Source organism: Tauraco erythrolophus, chromosome 5, assembly GCF_009769465.1.
Source record: "Tauraco erythrolophus isolate bTauEry1 chromosome 5, bTauEry1.pri, whole genome shotgun sequence".
Classification (NCBI taxonomy): Eukaryota; Metazoa; Chordata; class Aves; order Musophagiformes; family Musophagidae; genus Tauraco; species Tauraco erythrolophus.
Window position 1 is genome coordinate 17,859,154 of NC_141469.1, and position 23,870 is coordinate 17,883,023.

The 23,870-nt window shown below is 37.3% G+C and overlaps 1 protein-coding gene across 5 annotated transcripts in view; it reads right to left on the reverse strand.

Annotated features, from left to right (window-relative positions):
- Positions 1–23,870, reverse strand: part of LRBA (LPS responsive beige-like anchor protein) — a 422,962-nt gene that overhangs the window by 308,757 nt on the left and 90,335 nt on the right. For all 5 annotated transcript variants that reach the window (XM_086612273.1, XM_086612271.1, XM_086612272.1 and 2 more), the window contains 5 exons: positions 22,346–22,514; positions 21,266–21,704; positions 10,508–10,641; positions 1,687–1,765; positions 1,280–1,413 (listed from right to left, as the gene is read on the reverse strand). In XM_086612273.1, the coding sequence (XP_086468399.1) occupies positions 1,280–1,413; positions 1,687–1,765; positions 10,508–10,641; positions 21,266–21,704; positions 22,346–22,514 (955 nt within the window). The remainder of the gene's footprint in view (positions 1–1,279; positions 1,414–1,686; positions 1,766–10,507; positions 10,642–21,265; positions 21,705–22,345; positions 22,515–23,870) is intronic.

The window sequence follows — 23,870 nt, forward strand, 5'->3', positions numbered from 1 at the left end:
ACACCAAAAGGTAGGCAAGCTCAATGCCTAAATAACTTTAATTTCAGTGAAGTTTAATGAAGTCTTAATTTTGATATCAGCAGTCTTTAGTAAAACACTTATCAGTGGTGCTCTAACTGTGTTTCTAACAATGTTAACTGTATTCAGCATTATATACAGGATGTCTTAATTCACGAAACAAGCAGTTTTAAAAATGTTTTTTTTAAAAAAGAACTTTAATTCCACAGGAAGCAACTAGATCTATTACTGCAAATACAGCCCATGTGCAAGCAATCAGCTCAAGTTAAGCAACCATAAGCTTCTAACATGGGAGCGCTTCATTACTGGAAGCTGCAACAAGCTCAGGCCCTAATTCAACTCCCTGCTTTAACAGGACAACACCTGCAATTTTCACCCTAAAAATCAGTGGACAAAGCAATTTATATGATATAACCAAATTATGAGAAAACTAAAAAAAATGGTGTTCATTACTAAATTCACAGTGTTCCAATAAACATGATTTTTCAAATTGAGAACATTGTCTGCATTGCAGACCTGAGGCATGTTTTTAAACAGAGAGAAACCCACTAGTAGAAAGAAAACTCAATCATCTCCAGCTCAATCATTTCAAGCCAACATCAGGAAGCGCCATGATCGTTGTTGTGCACCTGAATCTTCATCTCTCACAAGTACCAGAGAATTCTTCTCAATACCAACCACGTATTCCTCTTGCCTGTATGACTGCCTTCCAACTAGAAACCGAAGAGGCAGAAGCAGATCCATATGCAAGAGACCACCATAAGGTGCTCTGCTGACACAGCTCCCAAGAAGCATTCTGTTACAGTATCACAGTAATGTCTTTGTAGTGAACTTTCTACACTATACTCTATACTTTACTTTGTATTGAAGTGTTGACCCTGACACCAAATTTTGTTTTTAAGGCTCACAAAACACATTTCATACACCAGCTTCTATGGGACAATTCCCTGGAAGAGGTGGAAAACCAAGGAAGACACAGAAGCAGTTGGTCCCACATAACGAGATACAGGAAACTATGAGATGAGATGAGATGCAGGCAAAGAGGTAGCAGAGCCGACAAAGATGAGGAGGCAGTGACAACAACTTCAGAGGACTAAAGACAGAAGGACCAGGAGGCAGTGAAATCCAGTGGACAGCATTGTGTGGGAAGGTGGAAAGCAGGTAAGGCAGAGCCAGCAGAAGAAAAATACAGAAGTTTTGAGTCTCCAAGGTAAAACAAGGCACACACAAAAAAAAAACCTTTTTTTAAATGGAAACTTACTTGTACCTTCTATCAGCAACTCCTGCCCATGGCTGCCCAAAAGAGTTCGAGAAAGAAAGGGAGCAAAATCCACAAAAATCTCTCTCAGGAGTGGGGCAGCTTTTTCCAAAGCATGTTCAAGCCTGTCTGTAATACTAGTAGAGAGATACATGTGATTAACAAAAAAAAAAAAAAAAGAAGGAAGTTTCTGAAAGTTTGTAGGAAGGAGTACAGTTTTTGGCAATGTTTAAGTGATATACACATATAAAAATGAATCAATAATCCGACACTCATTTTCCCAAACCTTCATTAGGCATTGAATGTCAGCAAAACAACATTCTGAAGTGATGTGGCATCAGAACATCAACTGTAATATCAAAAATGTGAGCCACAGCACAGCTGTTCAGTTGTCCAATTGAAGAAGTTACCTCATATTTGAAGCAGAATCCTCAGGCACTGAAGAAACCGTAGGGACAGACGGCAGTTTTGAGTTAGATGATCCCCTTCCTACAGAAGAAAATAACAACTGAATGAATTATGTAAGAAAACATGCCAGAAGTTAGACAACTGGACCAGAAACTAAAGCCTTGAGGCTTAACCTCTGAGAAAACACGATTTTCAAGTGTGTGTGAGGACCAGGTAAATCCTTTCACCTCTTTGCACCTCAAGCTTTTTTTGGCCTGAGACTCCTATTTACTTCCATTCACATGGAAGCCCTGCAGTTTGCTTTGTGAAGGAAGTGAGCCCAGGCTGCAGTGATCCCTTCTGGCCTTTAAGCCATTATTCTCTCTGAACTAATTTAAGAACACTTAGCACCCTTTGGCAGTGAATACAAATAATGTCTCACACCCTTAATACTCCTGTAGTGTACTAATATACACTAATATATAGTAATAATAAGCCAAATGGTAAAGTTGTAAAACATCTCTTTTGGTTACTGCAAGTACTCATCCAATTTCGAGTAACTTGCACAGAAACCTCTTAATTTATTGTCTAAGATGAAAACATATTTCTGTCAAAATGAAGCAGAATACAAAATGAGTGGGTATTTTCAACAGCCTGACTTAAATTTTTGCGCCACTGGAACTCTGACAAAGACAGCTATGATAAAATTCTCCATTGCGCTGCCAGCATCATTAGCATGATGGCAGTGGTATAACCTCATTTATGAGTTATTAACTTTGCCACATCAATTATTCAAAGGTTGGTAGGGAAGACTGGGTCATATCCTACGTTTACAAAAAAAAAAAAGCAATTGTGTTATGTCAAATTGACACTACATGGCTCTCATCAGCGGAGTGGGAATCTGTAAAAACTAAATTCTGCTGTTCAGTATATAAAGAGAAATACAACCTCCATACTGCAGTATGGATTGGTGTTAGCAATGATGAAGAGGGGGTAAGCAAGACAGCCAGAGATTTCACAGATATTTGCTGCCAGGATAGGAATGGTGACTCACAAATCTTGCATTGCATTCCAAACCATAGAGAGGAATGAATCTTAGCAGACAGATTTCTGTGCATTTCCCAAGAGCATGACTGCTTCTAGTCCATCTGCAATCCTATCTCTTTCCAACCTTAGACCCTGTCCTATTCTCTTTCCTCTCACCTCGCCAGTTTCAGATTCTTATGCTGCTGGAAAGGGGGGAAGAAAAGGAGAAAAAAAAAAAAAAGCATGAAAGAAAAGAGTTTGATCATTTCAGTTCTCACATCTGCCTTAGCAGAGACACAACCCTTCTCAGAACTGTAACTATAGAAAAATTCCTGATCATCCCACCTACACTGGAGTGAGCTCCGTTAAACGTAACCTACCTGGAAATCAACTGCTAAGATCTTCAAAGTGTCTACCAAAATGCGTCAGCTGCAACTTTTCAAAGTCTTCCTACTTGACTGAAGAGGAATGGATTTGTAAAAAGATGGCAAAGACAGATCCCTGAGATACTAACTTTATTTCTCCTGTCAAATTTCAAACTTCTGCTCCAAAACACTGGCACACAGAGCTTTCCTCCAGAAACATTGAGCTTTTGTGAATATTTTTTTTTTTTCCTATCTTGGGAAGATGTTTTTCCTTAATCTCGCTTCAAAGGCAGCACAGACTAATGCATCAAAACAGTGGAAAAGTTTTGCTCTCATTTCTTTTTTTTTTCTCAAAGGTAGGAGATATCTTTGTGAACATGATTCACTTATGCTTTTCATAAATTCAACATGAAGCTCTTATTTTGACTTCTGTATGGGATGACAGAGTCAGAAAAAAAATGTTAAGTAGGCCATACAAAATGAAGGCCAAGAAAGTGGGGAACAAACATTAGCTGAAAGTGAGATGGAATCCAAATAATCTAGGCATTGTTTCCTAAAAATTTATCTAACAAAGGCAAATCGAAGATACATTTCTGAAAATTTCAATGGCGATGGCTAGACTCTAAATATTTTCAATTTTTTCATTGATATAATTCCATTTCTTTAAGATTTAGTTTTACATAGTCAAACACCAAAAAATATTCTGGATATTCCCAAAGGAAAGCAGTCAAATGGTGTGCTGAAAAGTACAGAGCCTCCTGTGCAGAAAAAAACAAAATAAAGCCCATGTGATTCAGTAGTTCCACAGATTCCAGTTGTTTGTGGGATGCTTAATAGCTACAGTCACTTTTTTTTCCCCCCTCTACACACACATTCACTGCCTCTTGGATTAAGACTTTAAAGCAATTACTTCGTTTTCACGATAACCTTTATGTTTAAATAATTTCACTAGAATTCCCAGCTTTCTTCCTAAAGCCCAACATCCCTATTCTCATTAAACAAGTCCCTTTAATTTGAAAACATTCTTAAGTCCACATGTCTAGCAGTGGGCTTAAATCCATACACTGCCCATGAGGGGAAAGCGGCACACTGCTCTAAAGCCTTGAAAATAAGAAACTCCTCTCAACACGCAGATTGTCTGTGCAGAACATCTTGTTATATAAATGCTTGCATGCTTTATACTACATATAAAATCTGTGATCAGTAATCCACTAACTATTGGGCATGTTAGAAAGTCAAAAGCCTATACAACTAAATTCCACCGTATCATATGCATAGCAAATATCAAGGATCGCTTTACCAGTAAAAAAGACTCACAGTGCAGCACAGTAGCATGAGTTTTACAATTAAATGAGATTAAAATAAATCAATGCAATATTTAAGCCACAAGCAAAATAACCGAAGGAAAAATTAGAAAGAAAAAAAAAAATCAAGGGAAACATCTGCAAGGACAATGGAAGGGCATAATAGCCATCATGAGGCTAATAGAGAGACATCAACTAAATCCTAGGGTAACTTGAGGGTTTTGTTTGATTTTGTGAGATGGGTTGGGTTTTTTGTTTGGTTTTCCGTTTTTACACACCATGGCACTGGTAAAAATGGTTAGAGTGGGAGGTAACGGAAATCACTAACACCACAGATACGACATGATTGTTTTCTCTTCTAGAAATCAAAACAAATTGTGCATAACAGATTAGGTTTAAATGTAAAACCCTATGAAGTTTCAAGTTAAAATCAACTTTTAAATATAGACATAACAGAAAAACCACTGACAATTTAAATTTGACAACAGCGTAAAGGCAGGCACCTATACAAACTTATATTCTTTTTGAAGATTATGTAAGGATATTTATGGCCTGAATTTCTTCATGCTTATCATCACTGAAATCCACATTCCAAACTCAGATGTATTTCACTAAAAGGGGTGAATCTCAGATTTATCACAGCTGAGAATTTCAGGGTTTTTTAGATAGGATTAGGCATAGTGATTTTTTATTTCAAATTTTGTTTCGTGGAAGTACTTTTTTTTACTTTATTTAACTCAGAAGTGGCTTTTTTTTCCTACTATATTTTCTGCCTTCAGTAAAAAAAAATGAATATACTTCAGTAGCATATTTTCATCCACAACACACATGTGGGTAAGTGCAGTAGCTACTTCAAACATGTGGAACTAAACTGACTTATCTCTTCCTTATCCTTTCACTGATAAACTGGCTCCTTCAAACTGACAGTTTTACAGACATTTGCAAGAACATAAAAGAAAATGCAAATAGATCATCTGTCTAGCACCCTTACAGTGAAACCTTATTGTTTATTCAAGGTCCCCAAGGGTCTAAACAAATAACGTCTCTAGCAATAAAATATTGTTAAAGAAGCTCCTTGTGTAAGATCCTTATGTTTTGGCATATACAAAGTATGCTTGGCCATACGCAAGCAGTGCAAGACATACTTTGGGAGGATGGAGATGAGGTTAAAAAAACAGAGAGCTGAATTAAATAACCATACCTCTTAATTTTGTACAACAGATCTACCACACATAAATACACCAATGCCCTTTACAAAAGGAGTATCTGGAAAAATACTGAGTTCATTCAGAAAATGCACTTCCGGGGCTGGAAGCGGACAACGCAAGACTACAACGAAAGGTTTTACAAGCTAATATAAGGGATCTGTTACATAAACACATCTGTAGGTTAAACCGAAACAGATTTCACAAAACAATGGTGCAGTCTCTAAAGAGAAGCTGCCTTAAACCAGTTTTTATATTGAAACGGTATTAAAGCATTTCCATCGCATAGCATCTGAGGTTTTAAAAGTGCCATTCTGCTTTGGTAACTAGCCTTCAGCTACTGTCACTGAAGTTGGAACTCTCTTGGAACTCTCGAAATAGTTACTACAAGCCAGTGAATTTCTTGAACTACCTCTGCACTGATGGTAACTCACCTCATATTCACCTTTCGTACTTTAGCTTATCTCCGGCTAACGTATTTTATTGTGATATGTCAAGGTTATTTTCACCTGTGTATAAAAATCAATGAATACCATTCTGCCCAAACAAGCCAATTGTGGGAGAAAATTTACATTTTCCTATACGTAAGACTAGAATCCAGGAGTCACAACTCCCTTTTTATCTCCTGTTAGTGCTTACTGCCAGGTTTCTCCCAAGCATCCACCTCCTTTTTCACCTCAGCCTTTGACATGGCCTTGTTTCTGACTTCACACTTTGGGGAACAGCCCATGTCTCTGTTTAGAAGAAGCAGAAATCCTGCTGGCAACTCTGCGTGGCTCAGAGGCAAAACAAGTGAAAATCAAAGAACTTCAAGTAAGAGGGGGAGGAGGCAGGCAACAGAAATTGAGTGGAACTTCCCAGTGTTTTCTACACTCTGAGTGTCAGTAAGGACAAGTGCAATTCACTCCTGCTTCCTACAGAGTCTTCTTCCTCTTTATAAAAATCATATTTGAACAACCATTTTCAAACTGAAAGCCTCGAAATTGCATTCTTTAGAGTGAAGCGCTAATAAAGCACATGTGAAATCCTTCAAGTGCATAAACAGAGAAACTCAGAGCATCAGAGAAAACAGTGGGAGTGCAAACTGCAAAAACAGTTCAAAAAAGTTCACACCACTTCAGTTACAACTGTAATTGAAACATTTAAAAAGAAAACTAAGCGACAAACAAAAATACAAGCATCCCACCAGCATATTCCCAACAGCTCAGACAACTCCGCCAATTCCTGCCTATCCTAGCATTAGCCCTGCTATCCAATAGCCCTTCCTGGGCACTGCAGGCGTAAAATCTCTGCATCAAATGTCACATTCAGCCTATGAAATGATCCAAGCAAGAAACAACTCCAGTAAATCCCTCCTCCTTAGATTATTAAGAGTAAATATGTTCTTTTGTTCAATACCACCCTCTGTAAGAGACAACGATCGTCTCAACATGGGTCACCAAGGAGCTTTATTTTCTCCATGCATTTCCAAGATCTTTCAGCAATTCCAGCATCCCAACACCATCAGCAACATACTGATGGGCAAGTTTAGACCACAAAGGGCACACTGGTACTCAGGAAACACTCTGTGGCTTGAGTGAGTGAAGGTGAAGAAACTGCTTCTGCAAAAAGGCCAGGCTATCTGAGGCCAAAACATGTTTTCACCCTCTTTCCAAGTATCAGAGGAACAGAGTGAGCTTAGATGGTTATCTTTCCAACTTGTCAACACTTTGTATTTGGTAGGCCAGGACATGTCACATCCACTTGATATGAGCTTAGGACAATCTTAAGGGTCAAATAACTGAGATACTCACAGACCTGGAGCTACAGGCAAGATGCAAACTTCAGGAAAAAATATTGGGAAAGAGGTTGATGAATTCCGAGCACACACAAATGGCAACAGAGACATCTGGAACCACACAGACTGACTAATATTTCAACCCAGATGCTACCTTGACCAGGCAATTTTGACATCTCATCTACAGGTGGAAGACGCTCACATACTATATAAAACTTATTTCCAAATTATGCCTATGTACACGTTACAGCTAAAACACTATCACTTGCTGTTTAATCCCATTTTGACGTCTGTATCTCCCTTTCCTCTCTGTTTTGGAGTAAATCATCTGAAGTCTCCACAGTAAAGCATTATATGTTATTACACTAAGGTTCTGTTTGCTTAATCAGTTTTAAAACATATCAAATAAACACATACAAAACTCACTCTAGAAAATTCTTGGACTTAAAAAAAACCAGCTGAAATGTATTTTTAAATGTAGTAATAATGTTTAATACATAGCCTTTATATTAAATGTGAAAAAAAAACCCTAAATTTATATCCAATACATAAACCCCTAGTCTCAGCACTTTTTAAAAAAATATTTCATTCAATTTTTTTTTCTTAATTACAAAAGTAAACAAAGTAAAACTACAAAAAAGTAAACTTACAATGAATACTAGCTGGAAAAAAAGGAGAACAATGTATTGATTCTCTGCTGCATGAAAACAAAAATTAGTGAAAGAATATGTGATTTGAACCCAGGAGAAAATTTTATATATTACATTTTGGATTTATAGGAAGTTTGTTATTGCTATTCATATCCTCAAATAAATAAAAAAGTTAAAGGTCTTATACAGAGCTTTATTTCAAACTTAAATCTGTGCTATTTACATGAGCAACATGAGTGCAAACCTCTCCAACTACGCAAAATTTTTGTTTCCATGCCATTATTTTACTAGGGAAAAAAGAAACAAACTCTCACATCTAAATCTGTTTAAGGAATGCTTTCATTTATCCCTTTACTTTTTCTTTCAATTAATTAGATTGCCAGTCTAAAATATGTCTACTATTTTTAATCCTGATTAGTTTCTTTTTATGCATATCAGTTCAGATTACACGCCCAATTTTTGCCAAAACTCCCAGACATGCTGGAAGTCACAAAGTTACAAACCACATCAGTATTGTTTATTGTCTGGATTTCTTATACATTCTACAGGCACAGGAGCAGTTCTTTTTTCTTCTATACATTCTTCAAAGATTGACTAAATGGGAAAATCAATGTTCATCTATTTCATTTCTATTAAAAGTAAGTGAATACTGACTTCAGAAATTGCAATAATTAAGCCTATATCTAACCTGGGTAAATGAGTAAGAAATTAAAAAATTAGCAATTATTTAAAATAATTTCTAGGTAGGTAAGGTTCTACTATTTTAAAAACAGATTAGCTGCTCAGAGCCAATCTTCTCCAAAGAACTCCGACGTTTTAAAAGACAGCTAACTTTCCTAGTCCAAACATTGCTCCTAGACTAGTATAGGTATATTGCTACCTCCTGCCATTTCAGTGACAAAATGGATTCTCCCTTTTGCAAAGAATAAGAACATACTAGATTTCAATAGCTTTTCTCTTCCTTTATCGTGGCTGGAACAAAACTTTTTTGATTTTCCCAAGAAATGCAATGCGTAGTTGAAGATGGCAACAATATCTTCCAGACACACGAGTACTACAGGACATGACAACGGATAACATTTTTTCCCCCCTCAGCCTTTGCAATTTGAATGTAAGTTCATAAAAGCAGGAAGCAAGAAACTCAAACACTGAAAAGAAACACCAATAATCAGGCATAGATTGAGATTTCCTTGATTAAGATGCAAAGCAGTTCTAAGTCTTGACGTTAAACTTCATAGGCACAAACAATTATGAGATCCTACACAGCCTTGTGACTTAAACATGGCTAAGTAGAAAAGCATGCCTTTGACACAGCATATAAGGTTAAACATCATTTACCTCATACAGAAGGACCAGAGAGACTAAGGGTTCAAAGGACCACTTGCTTATAAACAATCTACTCAATTTTGTCCCCACTGAAAAAACTGTTCAAAGCAATTAGTTCAGCGTCAACACTGAATTTGACCTCAGGCTAAAGCTATTGAAAACACTTGTATATAATTTTGAGTCCTATGTAGCACTAACACATATATCCTTGGACAAATACCCTATAATTTATAAATAAACTTGTATTTCACATAACAAAAAACCTGTAACAAAAGGTAGTCATTAGAATATACCGTACTTATGCTAAACACAAGCTCTATATTGTATGCTTGCTTTACAAAAACTGAGAAATCTTGAAATTATAACCAGTATTGCTCAGACATTTGCATTTGTTCTGTTAGATGAAGGCAAAAGAAAAATCCAAAAACAGTTTATCAAAGCTTTTTTAATACTACTTTTGTATTATTTTCTTAAATTTGTAAACAGGTTATTTTTTACATTTGTGTAGCTACAGCATCAAAACTAGGAATATCAAATTATATGGAGGATAAACTCTTGGAAAATATCAAAAAGGAAGAATTCTCGTATTCATGAACCCATATAATGTCAGTGACAACTGGTTCAGTTTAACCTAGAGTCATGTCTATTTTCCTGTAAAGTATTTGGAACTGGTCTTTGTTCGAGGCACAGATACCGAACGCAGGCCTGCAAGCTGCTATGTGAGGGCATGAGACAAAGATACAAACAAAGTAGCACACAGGATGTAAAGGTCTCAAAGGTCCTTTTGTCTGACTTAATAATTTAGGACATGTTACACCAGATACACGTCAGGAGTTAAAAAAAGAAGTGTAAAACACCATCTTCCCAGATTATTGGCACGTTTTCCCCTAAGAACACACAACCAGCGATAAGTATCAATATTCTTAGTACAGGCAAGACTCATACATAGATAGACTAGATATACACACACTAATCAGTATTACAATGGGAGGCAACTAACGACTTCAGGGCTGAAAACCAAATTTGCCTTATCTACAGTGCTTGAGATGTAGATGACAACTGAAAAACATCTCACCTTCACATAACAAAAAACATGCAACAAACTTGTTCATTTGTATTCAGAGTGACTGGTGAAGGAGGGATAAGCAAGAGAGGAAGGGTTGAGATTTAAGTTAATTTACCCTTACTCACCAGGAGATTCTCCTGACAAATCGAGGGCTTGGGTTGAATCTAAAGAAGAAACCACACTGACAGCATTTGTAGGAATACCCACAGCAGCTGCAGAAGAGGAAGCAGTTGATTTCTTTGAGGGTACGACGACACTCCTAGGTGAAGACAAAAAATTAGTAAATAATATTGTATGAAGGTTTGCACATCATGATCCTTGTTCACACATCTAGCACGTACACTTTTATGTCCTGCAAAAGTACCAATCCTTCCCTATTTTCTTTTTCCATGATCTTTGGCAATCTACATTAACCAAAAGGACATTTCACCCTTGTTTAGTTTTTATGGTACATTTTTGTTTAGTTTTTATGGTACATTTTTGTTTAGTTTTTATGGTACATTTTTGTATGGTACCACTTCTGCAAAATCCCTGACAAACAAGCACGCAGACAGAAGATCAGCAGGATAAGTGATCTCCGAGAGGGTTTTACTTTTCACATTAGTTTCACAGAATCACAGTTTCCCTAAGATTTGGTTTTAAACTTAAGGCAACAATTTACAAAATATATGACAGCATTCAAAATGAAAATATTAAGATAAATTATCAACACTGAAGGTTGCCTTGACAGTATACTACTTTTGATATTCTAAAGCAGAAGAGGACTAATTGAAGAAGGATGTACTATAGCTAAAAACATCCTAACACATATCCGCACACACATACAAACATTCACACATCTTAAAAACACAGCCAGGGCAGGAATTAGAAAATATCTTGTCAACCAAGTTTCACTGACACAACAAATCAAAATATTATTTGAAGAGGGAATTCTCCATCTTTTACGCAAGTTAAATGTCAGGCCTTATAGTCAGCATTAAAAATTACACGAGAGGAAGAGATGCAAAGTGACAAGTTGGGCATGGAGATTTATCTCACACGATATCAAGACACCTACTTATGCTACACCAATTTCAATTACATTGTAGTACTTTATTCCAAACACCTAAAAGGCCTTGTTAAGCATACGTTAAAGGCATTTTTAATTGCAACTTAGCTCCATAAACATGCAAAAACCCAGCTAATGAGGTAAAGAGTACAGCTGATATATAATGCACTCCCACAGCAGCGCTTACTTTTAATTACCTGGTGTTAACTGTAAACCGAAAGTCTTCAACATTCAATTTATTTAATCACATCTTTTGTTGACAGTACTATAACTACACACCGAAAGTATTCCCTTAATAGCTTTAAAATATTCATTTTCTAAATAAAGTAACTTAGAAACTTGACCCAAATTTAGGCGTGATAAAAACAACCAAAGAAGTTCTGTCCAGTATATCTAAAATAGTTCTTCCTAGAATGGGAAAAAAGGACTGTATTTGACTCCCTCCTTCAGGCCGAAGGATGTCACAGAAGCTGGACCACGATACTGATTAAATCAGCTCTCCGTAATGGCAGGAGTAGGCAGGCACCATACTCGGAGGCAGTACATGTCATATCATTATAAGGGTGACTGCTAATGTTAACTATACACTAAAAAAATAGAAGCAACAACACCTGAGCCCCAAGTCAAGATATTGTGCCTAAACCATGAATTTTGCTCATATGTTCACGTCGGTTTCCCTGAAACATGAACAATGCACTAAAAAAACTCAATATTTAGACTGTCTTCTAAATTATAGCCATATGACCAACTAATTTTGCGTCACTCAGGTATAAGAAGGGGATCTCTCACTCAAGATTCTGTGACATTTACTGTCTGGAAACTGTTACTACTATTCTATAACACAAATTCAAATACCTGGAAGGGGCTGAGAAATTAATACAAGTTTACTGAGTATTAATACAAGTTCATGATGCACCATACACAGCAAACTTTTGGACATTTCTCCGACATTCACGATTCAGCACTGAAGCCCAGGTGCGTTCCTTTACCGATTTTAAGTTCTTTTACTGTACAGCTATCCAAGTCAAGAAAAACTGATCAGTAATATTAAACTCAAGTTGTACAGACGTATTACAAACACATATCTATTCATACAGACTCTATGTGATCTCAGTGCACGGGCTGGAAATATTTACTTGCACACCCAGTAAGTTACAGAAACAACTATCCATTTGCTGCGAACTAATACACACAATTATACTGGCTGCAAGGTGATATAAGAGAATGCTTAGTGACAAATTTTGGCACACACATAGACAGCAATTGTGCAGGTATACGTAGCGTCTGTTCAAAACATACCATTCATGTAATTAATTTTAAATGGGAAAATAACAAATTACCTTGAGGGTAAAAACAAATCTTCTAGTTTTCTGTTGCCAGGGCTTAAAGTCCATCAGAATTCTCTCAAAACATCTTATCAGAATAGCTGTGTCCTCTGAATGCCTATGAATGCTACTGATCCTACTCTCTGACTCTACTAAGACCCCAGGAACAACAAAACGGGTTGTAGACCCACACCTTTAAAAAATTATACAAAAATGGCTGAACTTCTACTAATTTTTCATATTAGAATTGCCTCCCTTCAGATGAAAATACAGAAATGAACATGCTGGAATGATCAAGAAGGAATTTTGTAACAGGAATAATTTTTAGCACTACTACAAGAAGCTTCTCACAGGGCAAGTGACAGTTGTGGAACTGCATAGGAGCAACGAAGCCTACATGCAGATGGAGCTGTTACCGTAACACTGCTCATCTGCAGCTGACAATGAGTAGAGACAAAAGAAATTCCAGCTACAAGACTCTTCCATTTGCTGTGCTGTTTCTGACACAACACTATATATTATCATTCCTTCCTGTAAACTTCTACTGACCTTCAGCGTGCTTAAGTGAAGCTGCACTGAGGGAGTAGTTTCAGCAAGTTGCCAGACTCTCTACGGCTACTTGGGAGAGGTGAATTCAAGCAAAGGAATTAGACTTTTTTTTTTTTTTCTCCCTGGGCTGCAGCAGACAGCAGTAAATGACCACAACAGTCCCTTTTGCCTTTTAAGATCTTTTGTGTACCTTCTCACCTCCAAATCTGTAGAAATTTGGGAATGCAAGTACAGCTGCTACTCTCATCTTCAGTAAATTACTTTTTATGAAGTATATAAAAAAGGAATTATATTCTAACACTTCCATTATAATTTTCAGTATCTAGCAATGGCATTCACTCTAAGAAAGATACTCTGATTATTAGCACCGGAATATGGCACTAACACATAGCTGCAAAGTAGAACTGTTAGCAGGTTTCTGGTGTGTTTTATTTTAATTACCCTACATCATTTCTTTTGCTTTAATTCAAGGAATAACAATAAATAAGTACAGGTTTCAGACTTCCAAATACAGAAGAAGGTATACTGTCTTACAAACAGTACACACAGGCGTGCACATGTGTATCCCAGACAGTCACCACATGCTTTAAGCAAGAGATAGAGACTCTCACAAAGTTTTCTGAGAAACTTAGGTTGTTTATCATATCACTAAAAAAAAATAAAAATTGAAAAAAAACACATCTAATTCATAAATTCTCCAATAATTCTTATACTTAAAAGTCCTGCTAGATCTTGGTCCCCTCTGTTACAAGCTTGCTTAAGGATTCAGAGTGTTGTTGATGCACTACAGCCAAAGACTTCTGCTATGCTCTGTAACTATTCTGCAAGATAAAAGGCAACAGTACAGAGGCTGGAGAAGTTGCTGCTTTACATTAACAAATCTGAACCTTGGAAGGAAACAGAGGCTTTGAACAACTCACCATAAAGCTGTTTTCTAGCCTCAGACTAGTTCTGAACAGAATTTATTTTAGATAGTGATCTTCAACAGCCAACTGAAATGATTCGATTTTTCCAGCCGAAACAAAATAAACAGTATTTCTGACAAGGAAAGAAGGTTCCTTCTCTTGACAGCTGTGTCAATCTCAAGCACACAGTCAAAAGAAGTGCTGGATATTGTTTAAAAACATGATGTAAAGAAACACCAAACCCTGAACATACTTTCTTTCTGTCTTCTGGTCAGTTGTCATGACCTTATGATTTAAAAAAAAATCCTTAAAATAGTTCAAGAACACCAAAAGAAAACATCAAAGTATCTTAACATAATCACTTTTTAGCTAGGCATTGCTGCATTATTTGTAATGAAATGTTTACTACTATGTATGTCTTCCCTCTCAACAGTGCAACCAACCAGTGTTACCAGTTGCAGGATTCGTTTTAGGAGCCATTCCAGACCTCCTTCAAGGTATGAAAGTATGGCTCAGCAATCACATACAGATTCATACTTACCACAGACTGGAAAGCAAATTAAGATATTTCAAGGATAAATATTGGTCATGTTTCTTTATTTACATTCTGAAATCCCTACCTTTTTCCTTCTTTGTATAGTAATATGATATTTTCTCTGAATATTTATGTGGAAATGCTACTGTGCTCAAACAGAAATATTTGCCATTAACCATCAACGTTCCTTTGTGTTCTTCTTTCAGAAGTTATTTAAATGCTAATATAAGTAAAATGAATGCAACTGGCAGAAAGAATGTATGAACAGTGGAAAATCAAGATTAAATATTGAAGTAAATAAACCATGTGGAAAAAGTGGAGTGTTTAGCACATTATTAAATCAGGTAAATTTGCCAGAGAAGTATCTTAAAAATTAATGTGCTTTCAACTTATCTCAAGTAATAAGGCACTTGCTTTTAAAGAGCACACAGATAACATAGCCCTTTTTTGCAGTTAAACTGATAAGCATTTCTTACAAAATTAAATATGCTATGCATGTGAATAACACATTCATCAATAAGTGGCCTTATAGTATATTTCCTTAGATCTACAAAAATAATATATTTTAAAAAACATCTGTAATCATGCATTAATTTCACCAGAATAACAATGTATATTAAGCAACCTCAGGCACGGGTAGAGACGTGTCACATGGAAGAAAACCTTCAATACATTTGACTCCTTAACATTCATATTATCACACTATTTCAATTAACTCTATGCATTTGGGTTACATTTGCATATTATAACCGCCATTATCATAATATTCAGATACAGGAGAACTAAAATAAACTAGAAAAATTACACCAAAAATATTCTTAAGGTGTACTTCAAGCAGACCTCAAGCACTACGGTAAAATGATAGTTTAGTTGCCTCATTTACATGACTATATTAGATGTTTGCCTTTTTTAATTTAAAATTACATATTTAAGGTTTAAAGTAGGAATTACAGTACATGAACTGATAAACGTAGGTCAGGCATAGGAAGAACTAGCCACCATAAATACATCTTAGCCAGAAGGTCAGTGTGTTATTAGTCCCAATTATGCTGAAGTGTAAGAAGCCTTCATGTTGCAGACAATTATTCACTGCTGAATGAGCACAGACCACTGAGCTGAACACTGACTTCCATCACAGACAAAGGCTTACACAATAATGATCTATTCTGCCAAATTCTATAAGGACTTACTTGTTGAAAGCTTTCTTGGTTTCAGATCACTGATTCTTCTGTTTCAATATAAAGATACAAAATATCTATAAATACCTCCTAAATTTTGATTACATTTTCCTAAATTTTTTTGTTAAGTTGGCAAGTCTGCAATTAATTTTAAATATATTTCAAGTTACACATTTTCCTTGGGTGTGACTCAAAACAACATGGTCCAGTCCAAACCGATGACTTCACTATAATTTAAAATACTTGCATAAGCTCTAATTCCTCTTGACATACAGAAATTTATACAGATTTCATTCTTAGCATTCCATTTTTTAGCATTGAACAGCAACACAGGTGACAGTTTGTCTGTTTCCCTACGGGATAATTGTTTTAATTCAAAACTAAAAGAAGTTAGTCTTGTTCCTGGCTACCAGTACGATGCCCACTGCAGGGCTCCTATGCAATGAGCAGAAGACCAATAAAGAGGATCAGGACTTATTTTTACATCTACTTTGTGAGCCAGGAAAGCAGCCTACCACATCAGTGTCATTCTATGGGCTCTGATGTCTGTAAATAATACCCATCCTCTTATGTCCTCCTTGAAATACCCAAGGAGAAAGGAAGCTTAAGAGACTCTCAAAACCGCTAGTGATGGGGGGCAAGTGGGGATGGGAACAGAAGAGATGATAGCAAGAATACAATTTTTTAAGAGGACTTTAAAATCAGCTTGGCAGGAAGACGACTTCAAATGGTTTGTCTCTTCAGAATGTCAAAAGAGCTGAGCTTCTCATCGCAGCATATGCACCTTGATCTACAAAACCCCCATTCCCATATTCTGTCTCTACCTGTACTTGGTAGACTTCATCTTGTCAACAACAAGTTCACTCTTTTTACATTTGAGGCTCAAATCAATGAAGTCTAAAACATATTAATTCCATACAAAAAAAAAAAAGGGCTGAGGAAATTCAACTGAAATACCTCAGCCGACCGTTACAAAGGCACATGCACACCACTGACTGACGAATGCGTAAACACGGGCTGAGCCAAACTACACAGCTTATAGATGATGCTCCAAAAAGATAAACAAGGTTATTAACATATCTGTTCTCTAAGTTACAGCTAAGCTGCAGATTTAAGCTCTACAGTACAAGACCATGATTTAAGAGTCTATATTCCTCTGAACTCTCAGCACCAGCTTCTTATAATGACATGATCATTGAACGTTTCCACAAAGAGCAGCAGAAGCCAGGAGAGACCAAGGTTTTATTTTAAATTGCACAGTAAAAATAGCAAGTGATAGGTTATCGGTTTTATTAGACTAACCGAGGAAAAATGCCATCTCTTTTTTTATCCTAAGCTTTGGTTATTTTTATTTCTGTTTCATTTATATCTGCTTGCATTAGCCCCCCTTCTTTTTCTACGAGATTACTACTAAATAAGAAAACTGCTGGTTTAGGACACACTGAAACTGGAACTTTAATTCATGTCCCTATGGATCTTGGGAAAAAGCCAATGCAAGCCTTGAACTTTATCATTATAAACCCCTGGCACCCACTAATCACGAGATTGCATCTTCACATAAGATAAGGGGAAGATTTTTGGCATGGGAATGAACACATACACCTAGTTGTTTGCAAAGGCTTGCAACCTGGCAGCCTTTCAGTAAGGTTTCACTCACATAGCTGTTACTGTATACTCTCCAGCTATGGCTGGGAAGTTGATAATCCTTAAGATATGAGGAGAGTTTTGATTTCTGACACAGCATTCCTGAGATAAATGCAGGATCAGAGAGATGCTTTGAAATTCCCAGAGATACCCCACTGGTAAACTGCTACATGGGAACAACTTTTAACAAAGTGTCTTGAAAAAAAAAAAGTGAACTCATGGAGCTTGTGTTTGCCATCAAACAATATATTAAATGTAAACCAGACACAGAAAATGAGAGCATCCCAAAGCCTGTTTTTTCAAACTTTCCCAACGTACCTTAGTATTTTTGTCTATCCCAGAGACACGAGTTATTTCCAACTCTATTACAGTTTCTTGTAAAAAGGTTTTTCCTTCCCTGGTACAATTCCTTCCTGCTGCTCTCACTAGGTGTCATTTCAGAGCATATACTTGTATTTTAAGCAGTCACGCTATATAAAAATACAGTCACCTTCAAGTGGTCATGAAACTTTTCTGTCTATATAATTTTAAATATAAATGTTTCATATACACAGTTTTTGATTTTTTGATTTTTTTTATTAACTCATTTATTAGCTAGCTAGCAACACGCCTTTTCATAGATCAACGTATTTACCATAGATGCAAAATTGTGCAAGTTTACAAATGACAATTGACTACAAGTAAGACTTCTACATCATTAAGTACACTTTTGTGTACCTGACATACCCACAAAAGGAAGGAAATGAGGAATTAAGCCACCTAGAAACACAGAGCCACTGATATACTGAAGTCATGCACAACTGCTGAAGGACAAAATCTTATCATAGAATCATAGAATGGTTTGGGTTGGAAGGGACCTCAAAGATCATCTAGTTCCAACCCCCCCTGCCATGGGCAGGGAAACCCTCCACTACACCAGGTTGCTCAACGCCTCGTCCAACCTGACCTTGAACACTTCCAGGGATGGGGTATCCACAACTTCTCTGGGCAACCTGTTCCAGTGCCTCACCACCCTCGATGTAAAAAATTCCTTCCTTATATCTAATCTAAATTTCCCCTCTTTCAGTTTAGAGCCATTGCCCCTTGTCCTACCACTACACACCCTTGTAAAAAGTCCCTCTCCAACTTTCCTGTAGGCCCCCTTCAGGTACTGGAAGTCTGCTATAAGATCACCCCAGACCTTCTCTTCTCCAGACTGGACAGCCTCAATTCATACCAATTCATGACCTTTTCCTTGCATATTCAGCCCCATTCACTAAACAAAAGGTCATTGAAAACTAATACCCTCAAGTTATGCCTGTGGAGCAGTCCAGATAGCTACATAAACCTCTACAAAACCTCTTGCCCTCTGCAGTTCCATTCACAAGCATGGCGCTGTCTACTGCTTCAGGCCATGCACCCCTTTCACTCCTATACATTCCTTCACCAGACTAGCTTCCTTTCAGTATCTGATACAGTAATTCTGTCTCAAGGTTAAGTGAGAGAATGTTGAGAGTTGTGGTTACAAACGGCTGGCACTTCGGAGGTGGGAAAAGGAGAGAAGAGTATCTGGGGCAGTGCAGCACTGGAAAAGTAAAAGAGCAAAACAGCAAGTAGTTCAACTTTGCAGTGAGTTGCTTCACAAAACACTTCAATTTAAGGTTTTTTTTCATTATTTGAGTGTCTTTCTAACTATACAGGAAAAAGAAGACAGAATTGCAAGTGACTGAAGCGCTGCTACCAATGTCCAGTATTTCATTAGTGTACGTTATCAAATTAAATCGCAGTTTCCTCTGATAAGAAGGTTTTATAGGTGTAATCTACCTATGTCAGATATCAGGACTGTAAGTGCTGAATTACTTCCCGTATAGTCAACCTGCTTTATGCCAATTCAAATCAGAGTTGCACAGGCAACACGCACATTCAGTTTTAGGAATTATTTTTTAGCTATCGCTAAGTGCAACATGTACTTCTGTAGCAGATCTCCAGACAAATGCTATTTTGTGGTTCAAATCTCTACCATTCAGCAAAGAACAATAAGAATTTCCAGAGGAAAAACATTAGTCACAGTCCAAAACATTACGCTATTTCACATCAACTGCCCACTTGCTGTAAAAAGCAATGATAGGACTCACTGGGGAAGTGCTAAAAGCACTTGAGCAGCAGTTGGGAGAGAGGTGTGACAAGTTCTAATTCAGTGTCCCTCTTGTCCCAGTTTTCCCTGTCTGCCTCCATCCTCCTACTGCTCCCAAAACAAGACTCCCTGTTTAGCACCGCAAGCAGAACACAGTATTTACTTTGAGACAAGAGCAAGGGGGCCAAATGCTAGCATACACCACCTGTCTGTAGCCAGACAACCACCACCATCTCTTCCCCCACTAGTGATACAGCAATCTGAGCTGAGAAGACATGTTGTGACAGCTGCATCCACACCCCTGGCAGAGCTGCCCTCCTTTTTTGGGTCATCTAAGTTTGTTAGTTTGAGCAAGGCAGCCATAGACTGCAAAGACATCAGAGCCAGAGGAAGTTCAGGAATAAGCAGAGGATCAGACACTGGTATGGTAACAAGGGATCCCCTTGCACCAGATAGACTGCAGGATTTCTGGATATGTGTAAGGCTTTTCTAGAGGCAGGAATGCAAGTGTTACGGGATTCTTTCTTTTGTTCTGTTTTTTTGTTGTTTTCGAGAATCCTGGAGAGGTAAAAGTCAGTAAGCATAGTAAAATACAATGTGGTCTACTATACTTGAGAAAAGATAAGGAGCTAATGAGACTGAGACATAGAAGACATTAAATCTTTCAGGCTTCATTCAGTAAATGTATCCCGAAGCTGTTAGATTTGCTTTGTTGTTATAATAACTTCTAAAATGTTGTTTTGTTTTAAAAAGTTATCTGCCTGCCTTAATACTCTGCAGTGGATTTAAAATGGGGCATTCCTGCTTTGTTTTTCTTTTCCTTTTAGATTGAAATCCCTCTTTACTAATAATAATTTTAAAGTAGGACTTTAGCACCAGAAGGTAGAACACAGATGCAGTTTCATAAATGAACATGGGAGTATTTTACAGGGAGAAGAAAACCAAGATGATTACTCCATTGTTTTCATTCCATTTGTAACTATTATTAAACCAGTATTCTTTTGTAGGCCCATATATAGCTTTGTGATCAATACACAAGCTAATCTACACATCACTACATTAAGTTACTTATTGTCTAATTTATTTCCCGAGTCATTTAAAACTGACTAACTATGCACAGTACAGCAGCACTCATCTGCAAGCACTGCAGTCAGGAATGGGAGAACAGAAAAGACAAAAGAACAGCTTACACCCTTAATCTTTTACTCTTGAAGTAATTTCTAGGCAACTTATTGGTCCTCCTACCATATTGCTTTTGAGCTGTAACATGTATGGAGACAGAAGAGTTAACTCTCAAACAGGTGCTGGCTTCGAGACTTTCAGGTACAAGCCAATGACCAGTCACTTTTCATTTCCAGTTTTTGGTAGCACAACACAGCATCCCACCAATTGCAGAGCGTACCTTCATGACGAACCTCTGTGACGTCAGTGGACTACTTCTACTCATAAACCGAAGTGTCTTGATTATATTAAGTACTAGATGACACTGTACATGAGATCTGATAAACTGAAACCTGCATTTTTCTATTCCTTACAGACATCTTAAGCAAAATGAAATATCCCAAATATTTCAGAAGTTACATTACCTGTCAAAGGAATGGAACTGTACAGGCTGTTCGGCACCTCCATCACCAAGAACTCCAAGGAAGGCCGGCGGCAGAAGAGCAGCATCCACTGCAGTCCCATCAGCTGGTGTGCTTACCAAGCTTCTCAGGATGTCCTTGACATTGACATTTTTTGCAGCTGGCAGAGAACTTGCAGGCTTACTATCCTCTGTTCCTGTCTCACTTCTGCCCTCCTGAGACTTATTTACTTCTAATGAGAGTGTACATAGTACTTCACTGATTGCATCTGGACCTGCACTGACATCCACAGGTTCTGCTTCAGCAACACTACCAGAACTGTTTGTCTGCCCTGAAGCTGGTTCCTCCCCAAGACCAGAATCCCTTCTTTGTACAGATGCTGTACTTTCTGAATCTTCAGTGGAGGCTGAAACACCGAGAGCAGCGGATGGGTTTTCCACATCTGTTCATATCAAAACCAGAAAGTACATTTTAAGTTCATTATTAACAGAACTGCATTCACTACATTGCTCCTAAAGACACAACACCAACAGGTGACAAGTGAAATAACACAGCTATACGTATTTCCTCTTACTTAGAGATTTAATATTATCTATAAGTATTTAATAGGAAACTTAGAACAGAAAAATTTCCTTCTAATTTCTGAGAAGCCTGAAAAGTTATAAAAAAATTGAAACAAGGAAACGAAAGACATCGACTCAACGGTCAAAGAATGAAAATTAATTGATTGCCCTAAAGAAGAATAGGAGAAAGAAGTCTTATAGTGGAAACAAAACCTGCCAGTCTGTTCTTATGCATACTTAACCTTATCCAAAATAGTAACGATTCTGCAACAAGCATTTGTGAATACTTAGCTACTTCAGAGAGATTAACCCTCTCTACATCGCAAAAAAATCAACCTACGGATTGGGTTCTTCTCAAATCAGAAAAAGATGCACATAAATACTGAGGCAAATTGAACACTATAACGTTGTTTAAGTGGTTACAACGTGCATACTTCTATACAATTGCACATGGACTTCTACAGAATTTTGAGATGAGCGAACAACACTATTTCAGCTGGAAAAATGATTAACAGTTCACCTGTAGCAGGAGTACCGTTTTCATTCTCCGATTCCTTCAATGACTGCCGATGGTTTGGTGGTGGTCTTTCATTCTGAGGTTCCAGTATATCTCTGTATTTCGAAACCATGAGCACAGAAATAAAATACACAACAGCCAAAGCCAAAAACTGAGCCTGTTTACTATCCTCCTGTAACAAAAAGGACACACACACACAGGTTTTTCCATTACAATTTCAGCAGCATGTTTATTTTTCTGTAAAGTATGCCCAGCGCTACCATAAACAGACCGAGAGTAAGCCGATATGTCAACAATGGAAGAACAATATTCTCTAGCCACAGTTTGTCTCACCTATAAAGCTAGGTAATACAGCAATTGTATTCAAGTGGCACTAATCCTTTCATTTTTCATTTATAAATATGACAACTTTGACTAAGGTTGTGTGCTTTGACTACATGCTTCGAATTAGTGCAGGGACTAGGTCCCCTTTATTTATTCACAGGTGTTTCCTCTATTACATTTCCTCAAATATGCCAAGATAGTAACACCAATTGCTGGCAAGTACAACCAGGCAAGCACACTCAGAGCTGTAAAAGCATTTATAAACTATTACATATTAATGAAGGAAGTGGAACAAATTCCAGAATCAGCGTTAAGGTTTTATTTCAACATCAGATTGTCCAGATGGATGTATCGTACTACATACAATTTAAACAAGAATTGGCAAATACGCATTCGCATTACAGCTGTAACTTCATGAAGAGATTTTAAGAAAATCTTAAAAACAAATCTTGATATGTATGCCAGGTATCTCCCCAGAGTACTCAGTCTCTCCTAGTGAAACAGAGTAAAGAGTCACATCCCAGATCTGAGTAAACATTATGATTTAGCCTAAGCCTGTCCCCTTTGGCTGTCGAAGGAAGAAAAGCTTTGTACACTTTTGGATCACAGAACTGAGTATTTGGATCCTTGCTGAGAGAGTGTTTGGGTTTTTGTTCTGGTTTGGTTTGTTTTTTTCCCCTCATTTACACAAGGACTCAGGTAGCATTCAATTTTTCCCTCTGAACAGTTCAAGGAAGTAAGTTAAACTATAAAGCTCATCTTATCGTGCCTGTAGTGCCTATTGAAGTCCCACATTTCATTAAGAGTTTTTTAATAAGCTATGCTGGGAGAAGCTTATGAGAAATTCTCCATTAAGAACTAGATAACGCAGCTGGATCCTATCTGTTACACTGAAGAAACAACCTGTATTCCCCTCAGCTTGACACAAATCCTTAACTTTCATGGAACAGGACAGAAACAGTAAGCTAATAACAGGTTAGCATCAGGCAAGCACAGCACAAGTTTGAGGGAAGTCCCTTGCAACAGTAAGGATTATAAAGAACTTTCTTGCTAGATGAATTTGGCAAGAAGTTTCTAACTGTACTTAAACTTGTAATCCGGTGAATTAGCACTACTCCTTCCTTATTTTTTCTGCTATGTTTATTTCAAGAACTTCTTGAAATAAAGTTCATCTACTACCAGAAGTACTACTACTGGTGGCTAA